The sequence below is a fragment of the Galeopterus variegatus genome, unplaced genomic scaffold, assembly GCF_000696425.1.
Source record: "Galeopterus variegatus unplaced genomic scaffold, G_variegatus-3.0.2 Scaffold155, whole genome shotgun sequence".
NCBI classification, from domain to species: domain Eukaryota; kingdom Metazoa; phylum Chordata; class Mammalia; order Dermoptera; family Cynocephalidae; genus Galeopterus; species Galeopterus variegatus.
Window position 1 is genome coordinate 273,741 of NW_007726266.1, and position 17,514 is coordinate 291,254.

The window sequence follows — 17,514 nt, forward strand, 5'->3', positions numbered from 1 at the left end:
CCTCTAAGTAAGTAAATAAGGTTGAATGAGGTCATAAGGGTGGGGCCCTGATTTGATAGGATTAGTGTCCTTGTAAGCGACATCAGAGATCTTGCTCTCTCTCTCTCTGCCATCTGAGCAAGAAGGCAGCCACTGCAACCCAAGGTGGGAAAGCCCTCACCAGACACCAACTCTGCAGGCACCTTAATCCTGGACCTCCAGCCTCCAGAACTATGAGAAAATAAATTTCTGGTGTTTAAGCAACCCAGTCTGTGACATTTTGCTATAGCAGCCCAAGGAGACTAACACAATACCGTTCTCAAATTTTCTTCATGCTGGTATTCCAATCTTCTTTTAAAAAATTGTTTCTAGTAATTTCATAATTTTTGTTGCAATTATAAATAAATTTTCCCATTCCCACTTCCGATTTTCCAGTATAGAATAAAATACTGATTTTTTGTAGATTTATCTTGTGTCCTGTTAATTTTCAAATTTTCTTATTAATCCTTGTGGGTTGTTTCAGTAGAATCTCTTTAGTTTTCTTGGTATATAATCATATTATCTGCAAATAAGAGAATTTCTTTTCTTCTTTTCCAATATGAATAGATGATTTTATTTTCTTGCCTTATTACATTAGTTTAAAACCAAAACTACAGATGACAATGGTGATGACAGTGTATTCTTGACTTACATTTTGATTAAACATGGCTTCGGTGCTTTATCAGATGATATGATATTTGCTATTAGATTTTGTATATTTTGGCAATTTTTATCATATTTAAGTCATTTCCTTCTACTCCCATATTACTTACATTTTATTTAGCAGATTTTTTTAAACCTTGGGGTGAGGAAGACATTTCAAAGCAAGATAGGAAACGTAGAAACCATAAACCAAAAAAAGACATACTTGACATCGCAAAAATTAAAAGAAAATTGTTTTTGAATGGCAAAAGGTACCATAAGTGGAGACTAATGTAAAACAAATTATAAAGTCAAACGAGGAGAAAATATTTGCAACCTTGACATACAAGGTGCACCTACAAATCAATAGGAGAAAATAAGCAACTTAATAAAAAATGAGCAATGGATTTGAACAGGCAATTTTTTTTTCCCTTTTTTTTGGTCTTTTTTCGTGACTGGTAACGGGATTGCAACCCTCGGTGTCGCACCTGCACCGTGCTCAACCAGTGAGTGGCCGGTCTGTATGTGGGATCCGAACCCTCAGCGGGAGCGCCATCGCACTCTCAAGCGCCGCACTCTACTGAGTGCACCACCGGGCCAGCCCTGAACAGGCAATTTTTAAAAGAGGAAATTTAAATAATCAATAATAAACATGAAGGGATAAGCAGATGTGTAAGTTAAAACAATCAGATACTTTTCTATCCAGTATATTGATCAAAATTGTAAACATCAATGATATTCACAGCTGGCAAAGAGGCAGGTAAATGGGATGTCTTGCTGGGGTAAGAGTAAATGACTAGAATGTTTTTGGAATATAATTTTACAATGTTCACTGAAATTTAGAACACATAAACCCATTTTTGGAAAACTATCCCACAAAAATAAAAGTACCAGTATGTAGAGTTACATATATAAAGATATTTCAGTATTGCTTGCAGTGGTGAAAAGCTAGAAACAACCTGAATATTACCAATAGGTGAATGATTAAATCAGAATACACTATACTATGGGATTTTATTCAGCCATTAAAACAATAAAGTGAAATCTATATCTGTTGGCCTGGACAGATGACCATAGTGTTCTTATAAGTGAAAAAAGTAACACACAGAATAGTAGGTAAGAGCCTACCCACTAAAAAAAAAAAAATCCCCGTATCAAGTAGATGTTTGTAGGAACAGAGAAGGGTTTGGAGATGATGGCAAGTAGAAGATATTTTTCTTTTTCATAATCTTGGAATTAACTTGCTAAACTATATTGTATTAGTCCCTTTCTGTTGCTTTTAACAAAATACACAGACGGAACTGGGTACTTTGTAAGAAAATGAAATTTATTGCTTACGGTTTCTGAGGCTGGGAAGTCCAGGAAACACATCCGGTGAGGGTCTTGGTGGTGACTTCAGTGATGTGGGGTATCACATTGTGAAATGGCAGAACAGAGAGAGCAGAGAGACTCTCCCCTCTCTTCTTTTAAAGCCCTCAGAACCATGCCCCTGGCCACCATTTTTAACCCATTCACTATGGCATGGTCCTACAGTCTAATCGCCTCTTCAAGGCTCCACCTTTCAATTACCATAATTGGATTTCCCACCCTCTTAACAGTCACAGTGGGTGCTAAGTTTCTAAAATATAAAACTTGAAGGACACAGTTCAAGCCTCAGTGAGTTTTGGGGGGACAATCCAATCCACTGCATTCTGTCCCTGGTGCCCCAAAACTCATGTCCTTTTCACATGCAAATACATTCATTTCATCCCTAAAGTCTTAACTTGTTTCAACTCAAAAGTCCAAAGTTCAAAGTCCCACATGTGAATCAATACAAGTTATCTACTTCCAAGATACAATGGTGGGACAAACAAAGGGTACATATTCCCATTCAAAAAGGGAAAAATAGGCCCCCCCAAAAGGGGTAACAGGTCCTAAGCAGGTCTGAAACCCAGCAGGGCAGGTGTTAAATCTCAAAACTGGCAAATCATGTACCTTGACTCCATGTTCAATGTCCTCTGCATGCTGGTGTGGGAGTTGGGTCCCCAAGTCCTCAGGCAGCTCCACTCCTATGGCTTTACTGGGCTCAGGCCACATTTCGGTTCTCCCAGGCTGGTGTTCCACTCTGGTAGCTCCACAAGTCTGGAGTCTCCATTGCAGTCCTGCTCTTGCAGTTTTACTAGGCATGGTGCTGATGGGGTTTCTCTGCTGCAACTCCAACGCCACATTTCCACTCGGCATTGCTCTAGTGAAGACTCTATGCAGTGAATCTACCCCCACAACAGATCTCTTCCTGGGTCCCCAGGCTTTTCCATGTATCCTTTGAAATTGAGGTGGAGGCTTACAAGTCTTCACAGCTCTGGCATTCTGTGAGCCTGCAAACTAAACATCATGTGGATGCTTTCAAGGCTTCCGGCTTGTATCTTTCAAAGCTGTGGGTTCAGCCACACTTGGATCCAATTTAGCCATAGCTGGAGCAGTCACAGCAGCTGGGTGGGGTGCTGGTGCTGGGAGCGGCGTCCCAAGGTGGCCCTGAGCAGTGAGCCCATGGAGGGCACTTCAAGCCTGCTCCCTGAAACCATTCTATCTCCCTAGGCCTTTGGGCCTGAAATGGAAGGACTGGCTCCAGAGGCTTCTGCAATGTCTTCAGGGCCTTTTCTCCTTCTCTTGATAATCCCTTTCTTTTGTACTAATCTTCTTAGTACCATTCAATTTTTCTTCTAAAAATGCTCTCTACTTCTCTACTACATGGCCAGACTGCAAATTTTCCAAATCATTACACTCTGCTTCTCTTTTAAATTCTGGCTTTATGTTATGACTTTGCTGCCATAACTCAGAGTAGGCTGTTACGAGCAGCCATGAAGCTTCCTTAATGCTCTGCTGCTTAGAAATTTCTTCCCCCAAATACTCTGGTTCACAATTCTTAAGTTCCAACTTCCACAAAGTCCTAGGGCATGGACAGAATGTGGTCAAATTCCTTGCCAGTTCATAGCAAGGTTGATCTCTGCCTCAGTTTCCAATAAGTCCCTTCTCATTTACATCTGAGACCTATTTAGAGTCGTATTTACAGTCCATATTTCCATAAACATTCTGGTCACCACTATTTAACCAGTCTCTAAAATTTTCCCTGGTTTTCTTGTCTTCTAAACTTTCACCAGCATCTAGGCTTTTTCTAGCCTGCTCCTCCAAATTCCTCCAGCCTCTCCTCAACACCCAGTTTGAAAGCCGCTTCCACATTTTCAAATATTTGTTATAAGCAACACCCCACCTTCTCTGGTACCAATTTTCTGTATTAGTCCATTTCTGTTGCTTATAATAAAATACATGGAACTGGGTAATTTAGAAAGAAAATGAAGTTTACTGCTTACAGTTTCTGAGGCTGGGATGTCCAAAGTCCAGGGAACACATCTGGTGAGGGTCTTGGTGGTGACTTCAGTGACAACAGGGTATCACATTGTGAAATGGTGGAGCAGAGAGCAGAGAGAGAGACAGACCCTCCTCTCCTTTTAAAGTCCTCAGAACCGTGCCCCTGACCACCATTTTTAATCCAGTCACTACTGCACGGTCCTACAATCCAATCACCTCTTCAAGGCTCCACCTTTCAATTAGTCATAGTAGGATTTCCCACCCTCTTAACAGTCACAGTGGGGGCCAAGTTTCTAATACATAAAACTTGGGGGACACAATTCAAGCTTCAGTGAGTTTTGGGTGGACATAATTCAATCCACTTCCTATATTATGTATCTTATATAGTAGAAAATTAACAAAATTTAAAGGAGGAAGAAGAGGAACCCGTCTCAGAAATATCAATACATTTCACTTGATTGCTCTGTGAACTGAAAAGCTCATGGCTTGTGTCTAGTGACCCCTTCCTCTCCCTATAGGGCAGGGGAAAGAAAATGGGGTGGGCTGGGATCCCAAAGAGACATTGGGAGCCGCAGGTGCCAAGGGCTGAGAGAGAGCGAGCCGGTGCCAAGATCAGCTCTGTGGCAGCGAGAGGGACGGGGGCAGGAAGAGGATGCTGGCTCTGGGCTCTTCAGAGGCAGGTCCCAGGAGGAGAGTGTAGTAGTTCTAACAGCCCCCAAGACCAGGGCTGTCCAGCAGACTCCTGACCCAGAGGAGCCTCCCAACTCTAACAAAAACCCCTCCACAGGCCTTTCCATCACCCTGGAGGGGGTGGGCGTTTCATTCATCTGTTTGTTCATCTAATAAGCATCTATTCCATGCCTATCCATGCTAAGGAATCGGACAGACATGGCCCTGCCTGCGAGGAGCCTCCAGTGTAGTGGGGAGACCACTCCTCAGTGCTGGTCATTTCTGTCTCCATCTGTACTCAGTTTGGGCTGAAGACGGTGCTGGGAGGACTGTGCTCACTAGAGAGGCTCTGACTGGACCACAGCTGCAGCCCTGAGCCCAGCCAGCTACCTGGCACCAGGGCACCACCATGGTGGGGCTGGGGTGGGGAGGAGGAGCTGGAAAAACACTTAACAGGATCTCTAGTCAGCAGTGGACTGGACAGGCCTGGTGACATCCCTGAGCCTGACTTTCAGGGCTGCCCGCTAAGGGCCATCTTCTGTCAGGAGCCTGCCAGCCTGAGAAGGAATGGGGACCGAGGCAGCAGGCCTGGCAGCTGGGGACTTCCCAGAGGCAGGCATGGCCAAGCCCTCTCAGAGGCTGCTGTGGACTTCACCATGGGGCCATGTGGACCACCATGAAGCCAAAGAAAGGCTAGCATGGGGTTGGCCCCCCAGAGGGCCCCTCCGTCCCCAGGCTCAGGACCACAGCTGTAAGGACAGTTCCAGTTGGCTAGGGCTGCCATCTGGTCTCCCCTCATGTATCCAGTAGCCACCCCATGTACCCCTGTGAGTATATGGCCAGATCTGGGACCAAACTCAGTCAGAATGCACACAGCCTGGCTTCACGCAGGCTAATCAGAGAGGACAACCACAGGAATGGACCTGGAGGCAGGGCAGGAACCTGTCTATGGCTCTGCATGGCCCTCCTTGCGAACCCTGGCACATTGGCTTCCTTAGGATGGAAGCTCTCAGCTCTTCCTCCTGCCTGCCAGGCAGCGCCTCCCTTGCCTCCTCCATCCAGCTCCTCCTCCTTCCACCTCATGATTGTGGTGTCCCAAGTTCAGTCCTGCCCACCCCACTGCACCCCACACATCCCGGTTCCATCCTCTCTGTGTGGGTGCAGATGCCTCCTGAGCCATCACCGCCAGCCCAGCTGTCAGCCCTACCATCCTGCTGCCGTGTGCTGCATGTGTCAGGCCACGAGATAACTCCAGGACCGTGACATGCCTGGCACAGAGCAGCTAGAGGGAGTTTGCGACCCTGTGCCTCAGAAGGACAGCAGCATACGAGGGAGCTCCGCAGTGCCTGGCTTGGCCTCAGTGCACACTCAGCTAACAAATGGTGCCTATTCCAAGTGTGTGGGGCCATGGGCCTCCTCGCCCACCTAATTAAAAGGCCATCTGTGTCTACACGGCTGAGGAGGTGGCGGGACCCTGCTCTTCTCAGGGTGTACGTGTGTGCACACTGTGCTGATTAGGAGCAGACGGTGGTGAGGTCCCTCAGGGTGGGGGCTTAGGCCACAGTGGCTCACACAGGCCTAGAAAGATAGTCAGATGTCAGGTCACAATCCAAAGATGTTCAAAAGCCCCTTAGAACCAGATGCAAGGTCCACTCTCTTGGGTGCACCTCCCCCAGATGAGCCATCACCAGGATGACCTCCCTCACCCCTCTGGCTGCTGTCTCATTTAGGATCCTCCGACCCTGAGACTTGGGCTGAAATGTGGGCACTTTGGAACATAAGGAACCAGACCCCAGAGAGCAAGAGCCTGCCTTTGGATCCCAGCTTGGCCACACACCTGCTAATTAAGTCCCTCCTCTTCTCTGAGCCTCAGGCTACCTGTCTGTAAAACGGGGCTATGAAATCCCTGCCCTGTCCACCTCCTAAGTCTGTTGTGAGACCAGAAACTTTGAAGAGCAATAAGTGTTAAAGCATCATGCGAACTGTGGAGAGCTGTCTTCAACACCAGGTATTGTTATAATTCCCACATGCGGGGAGCTCCCCTTCTGATGGTGGCCACCTGGGACACGCCCACCTCAGTGAGGCCACCACAAACACCAAGGGTGCTGGGCACAGAGTCACCTTGCTCATTAGGGCTAGGGAAGCCCAGAGTCCTCCCTCCCTTGCGGAGACACAAGACAAGTGCTTGGAAGGAATGGCACAGGCCTCCTGGGAAAGATGCATTTTTATACTTTTATACTTATACCTCAATTAACATCACATTTCTGCAAAGATCCACAGGGCTGCTCACAGCATCCCTGCCCCCAAATGAGTGGTTGTTTGTGAAACTGCCTCCAGTGGGCTCTCCTGCTGTGTTTCTGAACAGAGTGAGCAATCTCCGTGCTGGGGGTCTGAGCCGCCCGCTCGGGTACAGGTGGGAGCTGAGGGCATGGAGAGGGATGAAGCACACGAGGGTGTGGTGGCACAGCCTCATGCCCATGCGCCGCCCGGCCGGCCGATGGCCTGAATGACAGAGGCTATCCTGGGAGAGGGCAAAGGGACTTACCTCTCCCTCGAGCCCATGTGTAGATGCGGCTGGTCTCAGTGCTTCTGGGCTCTCGTTCTGCAGGCTCCATGGGCAAAGGTCGGTAGTGGGGGTCATCAGCCCGGCCAGGGGTCTTCAGGGGCAAGATATACTTGGGGAGCCCCTTGTAGAACCAGGCCCCCGACCTCTTCCAGACCTGGGCAGAGGGAGACATGTGCTTAGATGCAGGATGCAGAACAGCTCCCCTGTATCGTGCACCCATGCAGGCCCACCTCTCCTCTCGTCCCTTGTCCCATCCTTCCTTCCTTTTCAATGATGGGGTACAGGAGAGCAGAGAGCTAAGAGCGGAGTGCAAATGGCAATTCTGGCTCTGCCCTCCTGGGCCAGTGGGCCAGGACGGTCACTTACCTTCCCAGGACTCAGCACAGCTGTGGGCTGAGTTCCATGAACTCTCCACACCCACTTTAAAGACAACCCCATGTTGTCCTGTTTCTCTCTGGCAGAGCGGGGATCTCAGTGGGGTAACACATGTGAAGCCCTTGGTACAGGCCTGGCACGTGGGAAGTGCTTATGAAAACTGGCCACTGTTACCGTCTCTATCCGCCACGACTCTCAGAATCCTAGAGATCACCTAGGCAAACCCCTGCCTGTTTCCAATCCTTTCCAGCCCCTGCTGGAAAATTTCTAGTGATGGGAGGAAGCCCATGAGCCGCATGGCACTGTTGACTTCTGGATCGATCTGCCTGTGAGAAGCGTTTCCTCACTGCCAGCTGACCCCACCTGCTCCTTCTCTTGTTGGCCTGAGGTCTGGAGCCACCAGGACGGACCCTCTCAGCTGCTGAATATCTGTAGGTACCTCACCCACCACCCACCAGTCATCGAGCTCTCCTGAGTGCCATGCCCAGACCCCCAGCTTCTCAAGGAGAACATCCCTGTTTCTCAAGCTCCCTCCCGTCTAGCCACCCCCTCTCGCTCAGAAGGGCTCAGAAGTGGCTACAAAGCTCCAGGCTTGATCTGGCTTTCCCAGGGCACAGTCACCAGCTTCCCTTTCCTCCTTCCTGCCTCGGTTCTCTCTTCCTTAGGTCCTGGGCCTCCCAGATCCCCTTTCGACCCCACACAGCCCCAGGAACTCACACAGCCAGAGGGCTTGGGACCCAAGCAGGGGCAAAGCATCCCTTCATCACTTCCCCTTGGGGAAGGTCCACGCTGGGAAGCAGTGAGAGGAGATCACCCTACAGCTAGTGAGATGGGCACTCCTGAAGGCTGGGCAGACCCCCAGGAAGCTGGGGATGCCCACCCTCACCCTGAACAGGGCTGACAGGGCAAAAGATGCTCTGAGTCTGGGACATGCAGCACCTTGGGCTCTGAGGAGTCCCTCTGTGCTCCTATTGTCCCCAGCATGGTCACTTAGGCTCCCCCCCTCCTGCTCTCCTCTGGAAACAAGGCAGAATCAATAGCAGCTTCCATACACTCGCTGTGTGGCTTTCAGTAAGTTACTTAACCTCTCTGAGCCTGAGCTTCCTCACTGGAGAAACATAGTGACAATGCTTGTCCAACGGGGCTGCTGAGAAAGTTGGAAAGTGCTCAGTACAGTGCGTGACACCCAGCGGGTGCTCAATAGATGCCCCCTGCCTTCTCCTGCCCATCCCTTCCCCTTGAGACTCCAGCAGAGCAACAAGAGACTGGAGGAAGAGCCAGGTGGGGCCACAGCGTGGTGCTTGGAAGCTCTTCCTTGAGTGCTTCTTGGATGAGACAATCTCTGCAGCAGGCACAGAAAGGACCTGAATCTCGGAGAGCCACAGATTAAAATTCAGAGCAGCAACTGAAACAAGGTCCCTCAACTCCTACTGCCTACTTCAAAAAACACCAAGTGCTCCATGATCTCTTTTCTGATGAAGGAAATACATTCAGGGTATTTAGTAAGGAGGGGACGAGTGTGTGAAGGAATGATGTCAACTTTTCAGAGCACAGAGAGCCTTGGAGGCTCTGAGCACACATCCCGAGCTTGAATCCTGGGTCTGTTACCCAGCAGCTGTGTGATTTGGACGCATCAACCTCTCTGATATTCAGTTTCCTTGCCAGTAGGTGCTCGTCTCACAGGGCAGCCAAGAGCATCAGACCCGCAAATGATGATAAAGCCCCAGGGCCCAGTGACAGGCACAGAGCAGCCACTTGCCACTGTCAGCCTCCTCCTCCCATCTGACAAACGTGAACAGCTTTATAACCTGTGGACCAAATCCTCTACTCGACAGGAAGAGAGTTTCCCTCTCTCCAAACTTCCTCTGTACCACATTAATACTGTAGGATATTAACAGGAACCAGGCCAAAAAAAGAGTTCCCTGATCACATACCTTGGAGAAGCACTCAGTTAGACCAAGCTCTGTTACTGAGGGACTTCTCAGAGCCTTTAATATACTTATGTGCACAAGGTTCTCCAACAGGGTGAAAGGACATACAGCACTTAGAATCTGCCTGGAAAGTTTTCCTAGAGAAACTCAGTCTCAGTAATGGGTTTCCTTAAACTCAGCACTTAACTGTACAGCACATACTGTCTGCTCAAGTGACATGCATCTATTTTTCCAAGTAGACAGTGGTCACCTGTTTATGCTTAGTGCCAGGCACGAATCTACCAAGTGCCAGACCATGACCCTGGCACGAATCACTCATCCCTGCCTCCCAGAAACCCTGTGCGGAAGGGTCTGCTTTTATGTGGTTACTGAATAAGACAGAACCCATGTGGTGGGATGAATGCTTCATGGAACCCCCTTTGGAAAGCCTTTCTGCTCCTCTGGGAGTCCTCTTATAACACATATTTAATTATTTGAATTGGTGATGCATGCACATTGTCTAAAATCCACAAAAGTGTAAAAGTGAAAAGTCCCTTCGGCCATTCCCAGAGGCACCTGGTGACAATTGCTCTTTGAGGAACCTTTGTTGTCATCTGCACTTCCCAGGTGGGAAAACTGAGGACCCACCAAGTGCAGCACCCTGCCCAAAGCCAGCACCCTGTTCTGTTGGCCTCTACTCCACATGGGAGGCCCCAGAGTCTCACCCCAACAGTTTACAGATGCAAAGCAGCTGTGTACTAAGTTGCTGCGTGGTGAATAAATCCTCTGCAGGTCAGACATCATCACGGACTCTAAGTGTCCTACAGACTGGACACCCAGAGGGGAAGAAAGTGCTGGACAGGGAGGGAAACAGAAACAGCAGCCACCAAGGCCACCCTGTCCCTGGAGAGCTGCTGTGTGGCTCGTGAGAACAGATGCTCAAGTCCTAGAGGCCACAGCAAGGTGACTGGGGTCATGAAGTGCCAACAAGGGGCTCCCTGGGCCTCCTGTTGCGAAGCAAAGGCCGAATATCCGAATATCCATCAGTACCAGCTTTGCCTGCCCCACCCTATCCCCCAACAGGGGCTGGGCCTCGGGGGCCACATGAAACCCTTGAGAGTCCTCTGTGCATGGTGGGGCTTGTTGGGCTTAGGACCCTGCCACACTGCTGCCCTCACACCCGCCATGGAAACTGCTTTGTCGTCTTTTCCCGCCTGAGAAATACATGCATAGCATGCAAAATTAAGACAATAACAAAAAAGTAAAATGAAGAAACTATAAGTCACTCATAATTTTACCACACAGAGACAGCCCTGCTTAACACGGTGGTGTGCGTTTTCTCACACACTTTCCTGGGCATATACACAACTGTGTGTGTGTGTGTTTGTGTGTGTGTGTGTTTTAAAGAATAGGAGAATGTAGATGCAGGCTGTTTTCCCCACCTAACTATATATCGCAGCAATCGTTCCATGGTAATAAGTTAATAATGGTCTCCATCATCATTTTTTAATGGCTCCATAGTTTGGATTTATTAAACTAAATTAACGCAGCCCCTTCTGATGGACATTTAAATTGTTTCCAATTTTTCACTCTTACGAGCGGTATGTAGCCATCACCTCTGTACACACATCATCAGACAGCTGTCAGTTATCATCTTAGGAAATACTCCAAGGAGTGGAATTGCTGGGCCACGGGATGTATACACATTTAGTTGATGATGTACATTGTCAGGTTGCCCCCAGGAAGAAAAGTCGCTTCCCCAGTGTGGCCCGTGAGGGTCTTCAGGGTGGGGACCTCATATTGCCTCCCTGGGGGAACCCAGGGTCTTGTGTGTGGATCCCGCTTGGGAGCAGTTCCCATGGGTTGGTGGGCTTCGGGGAGAGGCATTTTTCAGGTCCTGAGGTCACCACAGGTGCCACAGGAGAGACAACAGAGTACCCCCTGCCAACGCTATGACACGTCTTCAGGGATGGGAGAACACATCCCACCTCATGCCCACCAGCCAAGGCTCTGTGTGAAGGGGAGAGGACAGAGCCATGCTGAGGGTGACTCAGCGATGTGACTGACACTTCACTGTTGTGTGGTGACAAGAGACTAAGAAACACTACAGAGCTGCACTTGAGGCTTCTACAGGCTGAGAACATCGCTCGATGGGTCCTCATCCCACAGCCTCTGTACTTTTCCTTTGCAGCGCTAGACCACAGTGCCAGCTCACAAGTGCACATGGTCCTTTTTAAAAAAAAAATAAAAAATTTTTTCATTGTATTAAAATATACACGACATAAAATGTACCATCATAACCATTTTTAAGTGTCCAGTTCAGTAGTGTTAAGTACACTCACACTGTCGTGCAGCCAGCCTCCAGAACGTTCTTCATCTTGCAAAACTGAAACTCTGTACCCATTAAACTCCCCATTATCCCTTCTCCCAGTGCCCCCCAGCCACATTCTACTTTCTGTCTCTATGAGTTTGACTACTCTAGATACCTCACAGAAGTGAAACTATACAGCACTGTCCTTTTGTGACTGGCTTGCTTCACTTAGCATAATGTCTTCAAGGTTCACCCATGTTGTAGCATGTGTCAGAATTTCCTTTTTGAGGCTGAAAAATATTCTATTGTATACACATACCACATTCTGTCTATCCATTCATCCACTGATGGACACTTGGGTTGTTGCTTCCACCTTTTGGCTGGTCCTTTCATTTTTATCTGTCTCCCCCACCAGGTTCCCATGTAGAAGGAATTTTCCAGACTACTGACTGTGTTTTATGCACATCTACATGGGTGCACCTCCCATACTGGGTGACGCACCCGCGTGCTCTGGTCCATCCAGGAGGGAGGATCATGGCCCTTTTGCTCCTAGCACACGCCTGACACATAGTAGGTGCTAAATAAATGCTGGTTGAATGACTGAATTGGCAACCATAGGTAGTTTGCTGTAATTCCCAACTCACAGAGTCTGTCGCCTTCCTGAGGAAGTGGCCTGGGGATTTCACCTAAGTTCTTGGAATCAATCAAATGGACTTACTGCTTCAGATTAAAAGAGGGATAAAGAGGAAGGGCCTAGCAGGGTGTGCTGGTGGACAGCAAGCCCCAGCGAACTTCCCTGTGTGAGCCCTGGGTGCAAGGCAGCGCGTGCTCCCAGCCCCTCCTCCCCGGCTGCCCCAACTCCCCTGGCATATCACGGACCCCAGGCCAGCCTCACCCTTGCCTCCTATTGCAACAATCCCTTCTCTACCCCCACCTCCACTTAGAAAGGCTCTGATTAGTAAAGTACTTTTGGAAGACAGGACAAAGAGCACAAGAGCTAAAGTATTGGGTTGAACTGCATGAAACTGTTGGTAGTCAACCTTTTGGGAGGATATTCAGCTATTTTTGACCTATTAAAAAACCTTGTCAATCTCATACAATTCATGCCAGTATTTATGTTCAGCAGTGTCAATGACCACACGGGCCTGACAGGCTGTGTGTCTCCGGGGGGCTCAGTGGGAAGGCCCTTGGCTGATCCAATGGAGCACTTATTCCCTGTGAGTCCATTGTTATGGTGCCTCTGGTCTGATTCTTTCCTGTTGTCACTGTAGTCCAGGTGGAAGGTCTCCTGACTCCCCTAGTGCCCAGAATGGCCGGTGACCCCAGACCAGTGCGAGGAGTAGCAGTTCCTGAGCACCCACATCAGGGGACCAGAGCACCCAGGTGCATCACCCAGCACAGGAAGTGCACCATGTAGATGTGCATAAAAAGCACTGTCAGTAGTTTGGAAAATGCCTTCCATGTGGGAGAGCAGGCCTGGTGAGGTGAGGAGTGCAGGATTGCAGCTGGGTTGAGTTCTGAGTAGCAGCTGCAGCAGGCCCCCCCCCCCCCCCCCCACCAATCCATGCACATCTGAGATCTCTGCCTCGATGCTCATCCCTACTCTACAAAACACACAGCAGTAGCTTTTAATCATGTGACTTCTGCTCTGTGCATCCAGACTGTCACCCGCTGCTGGCATCAACACCTGGCCCCCTCCCCAAAAACAGTGGCAGGAAAAGCCTTCCGTGGGAATTAACCCTCATTCCACCCCAGGTCAGGCCTGCAGATTGGAAAACATTCATTTTCTGGAGAAGCCGAGCAATTCTGCAAAGCCTCACTTTGCTCCCCACGTGTGGTTGGCTGTGATAAGGCCGGCAAAGCAGCCAGCCTTGAAAATGCCATTTAATGAGAAAAGACCCACACGGCCGCCATGGCGCTTGCAGGGGGTGTCCGACAGCATTAAGTGCTGCCTGGTACTGCTGCTTTGTGCTCTACTTCGGGCTTTTCATTAAGATTTCAGCTCACAGCCAACCTGACTGCAGATACTGATGGATATTAGCCAAGCTGTTCCCAGGGAATCTTAATTACAACGATAACAATTGCTAATCACTGGCATTTCCTAAGTGGCTCTGGCTGGAGAAGGTGGTAATTGTTGGGCCCTGTTGGAAAAAAGAAAGACCTAGTAGAACAGGCACTGGAGAGGATGGGAGAGGGGGAGACTGAAGACCCCCACCTCTGTCCATTGCTCCGCCCCACCCTGTGTTACCTCTACTCCCTGTCTCCCATGTAACTCAGAGACTGCATCTGGGCATGAACTCAGGCAAGTGTCTTCACCAGCTTCACCAGTCCACCCTCTCCACCCCTTACCCCATGGGTCACAGCAGGGGGACAGTCTCTAACCCTTGCACATGCTATTCCTTCCACCTGCAGTGAGCCTCCATCAGCAGCCATGCTTCCCCTGGATGCCTTCCATGCTACCACATGCAGAATCAGGACCCCTCTGCTGAACTCCCGGAGGCCGAGTGGTACTGCTGGCACAGAATGTCACCCCTGGGCTGGACTTCAGACTTGTCCATCTTCCTGACTATGAAGCAGTGAGCTTCTCCAGGGCAGGCTGTGCTGGAGCTATTCCTGTATCCCCAGGACTTGGCGAGGAGCCTGCAATGTTGCTGGCTGACTGTATAAACCAACAAAGAAGGCAAAGCAAAGAAATTGTCTCCAGGGAACAGAATGTGGGACCCTGTTTTCGGGGAGACCCTGTCCTGTTTGCCTAACAAGCTCCAGGCTAACCTAGCTTTAAAAAGCCACGGGAAATGGCCTGTTACAATACTGGCCAGCCACCAAAAAAACCAAAACCAAAACCAAAACAGAGCTGTTCTCTCATTGACACTATGGTAACTTTAAGGATCTCTTAAAGGGTCAACCCACCCTGGCAGAGGACAGGCAGCACAGCCCTTCCTACTCCATTATGTGAAAACACACACACACGCAATACCGGCCTTCCAGGAACTCTAACAGGCAAGCTAAACTCCACAGCATGACCAACCGGACTCCCATAACCCTGCCTCCCTACCCAGCCTCATCTCTCCCTTCCCCCCAGCCCCCCCAATCAGCCAGACACAGCTCCTCTCACTCCCCTGAACACATTACGCTCTCTCTTGCCTCCAGCCCTTTGTAGATGCTGTTTCTTCTCCCTTCCCCAGACGAGCTCTTATCCAGCCTTTGGGAAATCACTTTTATCCAGAAGTGTCCACAGACAGAATCTTGCAAGTCTCCCACTGCAGCGTGCACAACCTGGGTTATGACTGCCTGTTTACATGTCTGTTTCCATGTAATTTCAAAAGCTCTATGACAGCAGACACCACACAGGACACCCAGCACATGTAGCACACAGCAGGCACCCTGCAAACATGCCAGCTGACTACGGAACACATGTCCACACTTCAAGGCTTTAAGAAACTCGGGTTACTTAAGAAAAGAGCAGGCTCTCAGAGGGTGCTATGGACTGAATTGTGTCCCCCCAATCCATATGTTGAAGCTCTAACTCACAACATGATGGTATATAGAGATGGGGTCTTTGGGAGGTAATTATGTCTAGATGAGGTCCTAAGGGTGGGGTCCCCGTGAAGGGATGAGTCCTGAAACTGTCTAAAACTAGCTGAAACTGGTTTTATTTCCCCATCTCAAGTTGTTTTACATGTTACTTGCACGGTACAAACTGAGCATGTGTAGAGAGAAGAACCTCGCCCTCCAGGTGACCTTGGGTACAAAAGGAACCTGAAAATCCTCCACCAAAGGACTGGATTCAGGACCAACCAATCAGCCCTTGTCTTTGTCATATGGCCTGACTCAGGCCCAACCAATGAGCCTTTGCCTAGTCATGTGGTGTGAACAGGAGCCAAACAATCCCTAGTCCCTGATCCTTACTGATCCTTTAAAAAACCTGTCCAGACCCTGGTTGAAGGAGACAGATCTGAGAGCACTGCCTCCTATCTCCTCGTCAGTTCACCTTGCAATAAAGCCTTTTCTTTTCTCAAAAACTGGTGCCACGGTATTGGCTTCTGTGCGCATCAGGCAGCAAGCCCTTGCTCGGTAACAATGCCTTTATACGAAGAGACATCGGGAGAGCTTGCTTCCTTCTCTCTCTTTCTATGTGAGGACACAGCAAGAATATGGCCATCTACCTACAAGCCAGGAATAAGACCCTCACTGGGAAACTGAATCAGCCAGTGCCTTGATCTTGTATTTCCCAGTCTCCAGAACTGTGAGAAATAAATTCTTATTATTTAAGCCATTCAGTCTATGGTATTTTATTATGGTAGCTCAAGCTGACTAATATAGAGGGAGAAGCTGCCTAGGGGATTGTAGTAGATTAAACATGGCCCCAAATTATATTCCTCTCCTCCCATCAAGAGATAGAGTCTATTTCTCTACCCCTTTAATCTTGTTTAGCCTTTTGACTTACTTTGACCAATAGAATGTGATGGAAGTAACATGTGACTTCTGACCAGACCTCAAGAAGCCCTGTAGCTTCCTTTCTCACCTCTTAGAACACTGCCACCATCATGTGACAGAGCCTATTCCAGAGCACTGGAGGATGAGAGGCCCCATGAACGAGAACTGAGGCACCCCAGCCACCAGCCAGCACCAACTGCAGACGAGTGAGCCTTCTTGGACCTTCACCCCAGTCGAGCCATCCGATGACCATAGCTGCATAATGACCTCAGGAGAGATCAGCAAAAGAGCGGCCCTGCTACGCCCAGTCCAAATTGCTAAATCAGGAGCAAATAAGTGATTGTTGCTTTAAGCCATTTAAGCCTCTGCACGTCTGGCAGAATATCCATCCTTTGTTTTGCCACTTCTAGGAAAAGAAACAATCTAACATGTTGTTAATTAATTGAGTAAAGTAGCAAAGTTAAATTCAGGGATTTGAAAAAGGTAGGCTCATTCATCAAATAAGAACATGCTATGAAAAAGAAACGACTGGAGAATAAGGAAAGGTTCCTAGAAATGAAAAATACAATGCAGAAATACAAAAATGCAAAAGAAAGGCTGGAAGATAAAAATGAGGAAATTTGGAATGTAGAGTACAAAGAAACAGAAAAATGTGAAAGAAATGATGAGACAAAGATGCCTGATTTGAAGGGTTGAATTCCTAATAACAGGCTCCCAGAGAGAGCAATGGAAAAAAATTCCTAGAGCTGAAGGAAGACATGAGTCTTTATACGAAAGATTTTATTAAATATAAGGCAGGAAAAATGAAAAATAAAAGAGCAATAGACACATACTTATAAAATCACTTAGTTAACAATATAAAGAAAAGGTCCTAGAAGTTTCCAGAAAGAAAAAAATAGTTCTTCTACAAAGAATCTGGAATCAGAATGGCATCAGGCTTATCTCTGGCAACACAGATGCTAAAAGACTCTGCATCTAGAATTCTATCAGCCAAACTCTCAATCCAGTGTGAGGGCAGAATAGAGGCATTTTTAAATTTGCCCGGACACCAAGTTTCTTTGCACATATCCCTTTTTACAAAGTTACTTAAGGACAGGTTCCAGCAAAACACAGGTGGAAAAGAAGAAAGAGGAAGAACAAGAATCCTGCTAACAGTGTCTCCAACTCAACAGGTCGGCAAAGACAAGTCCCATGAAGATGGGGTTCAGTAACTCTTCCAGGCTCAGGCCAGAAAGGGGTCT

The 17,514-nt window shown here is 48.4% G+C and overlaps 1 protein-coding gene across 1 annotated transcript in view; it reads right to left on the reverse strand.

Annotated features, from left to right (window-relative positions):
- Nucleotides 1-17,514, reverse strand: part of RPH3AL (rabphilin 3A-like (without C2 domains)) — an 89,139-nt gene that overhangs the window by 20,852 nt on the left and 50,773 nt on the right. The window contains exon 5 of the mRNA XM_008592957.1: nt 7,220-7,394. Coding sequence (XP_008591179.1) covers nt 7,220-7,394 — 175 coding nt within the window. The remainder of the gene's footprint in view (nt 1-7,219; nt 7,395-17,514) is intronic.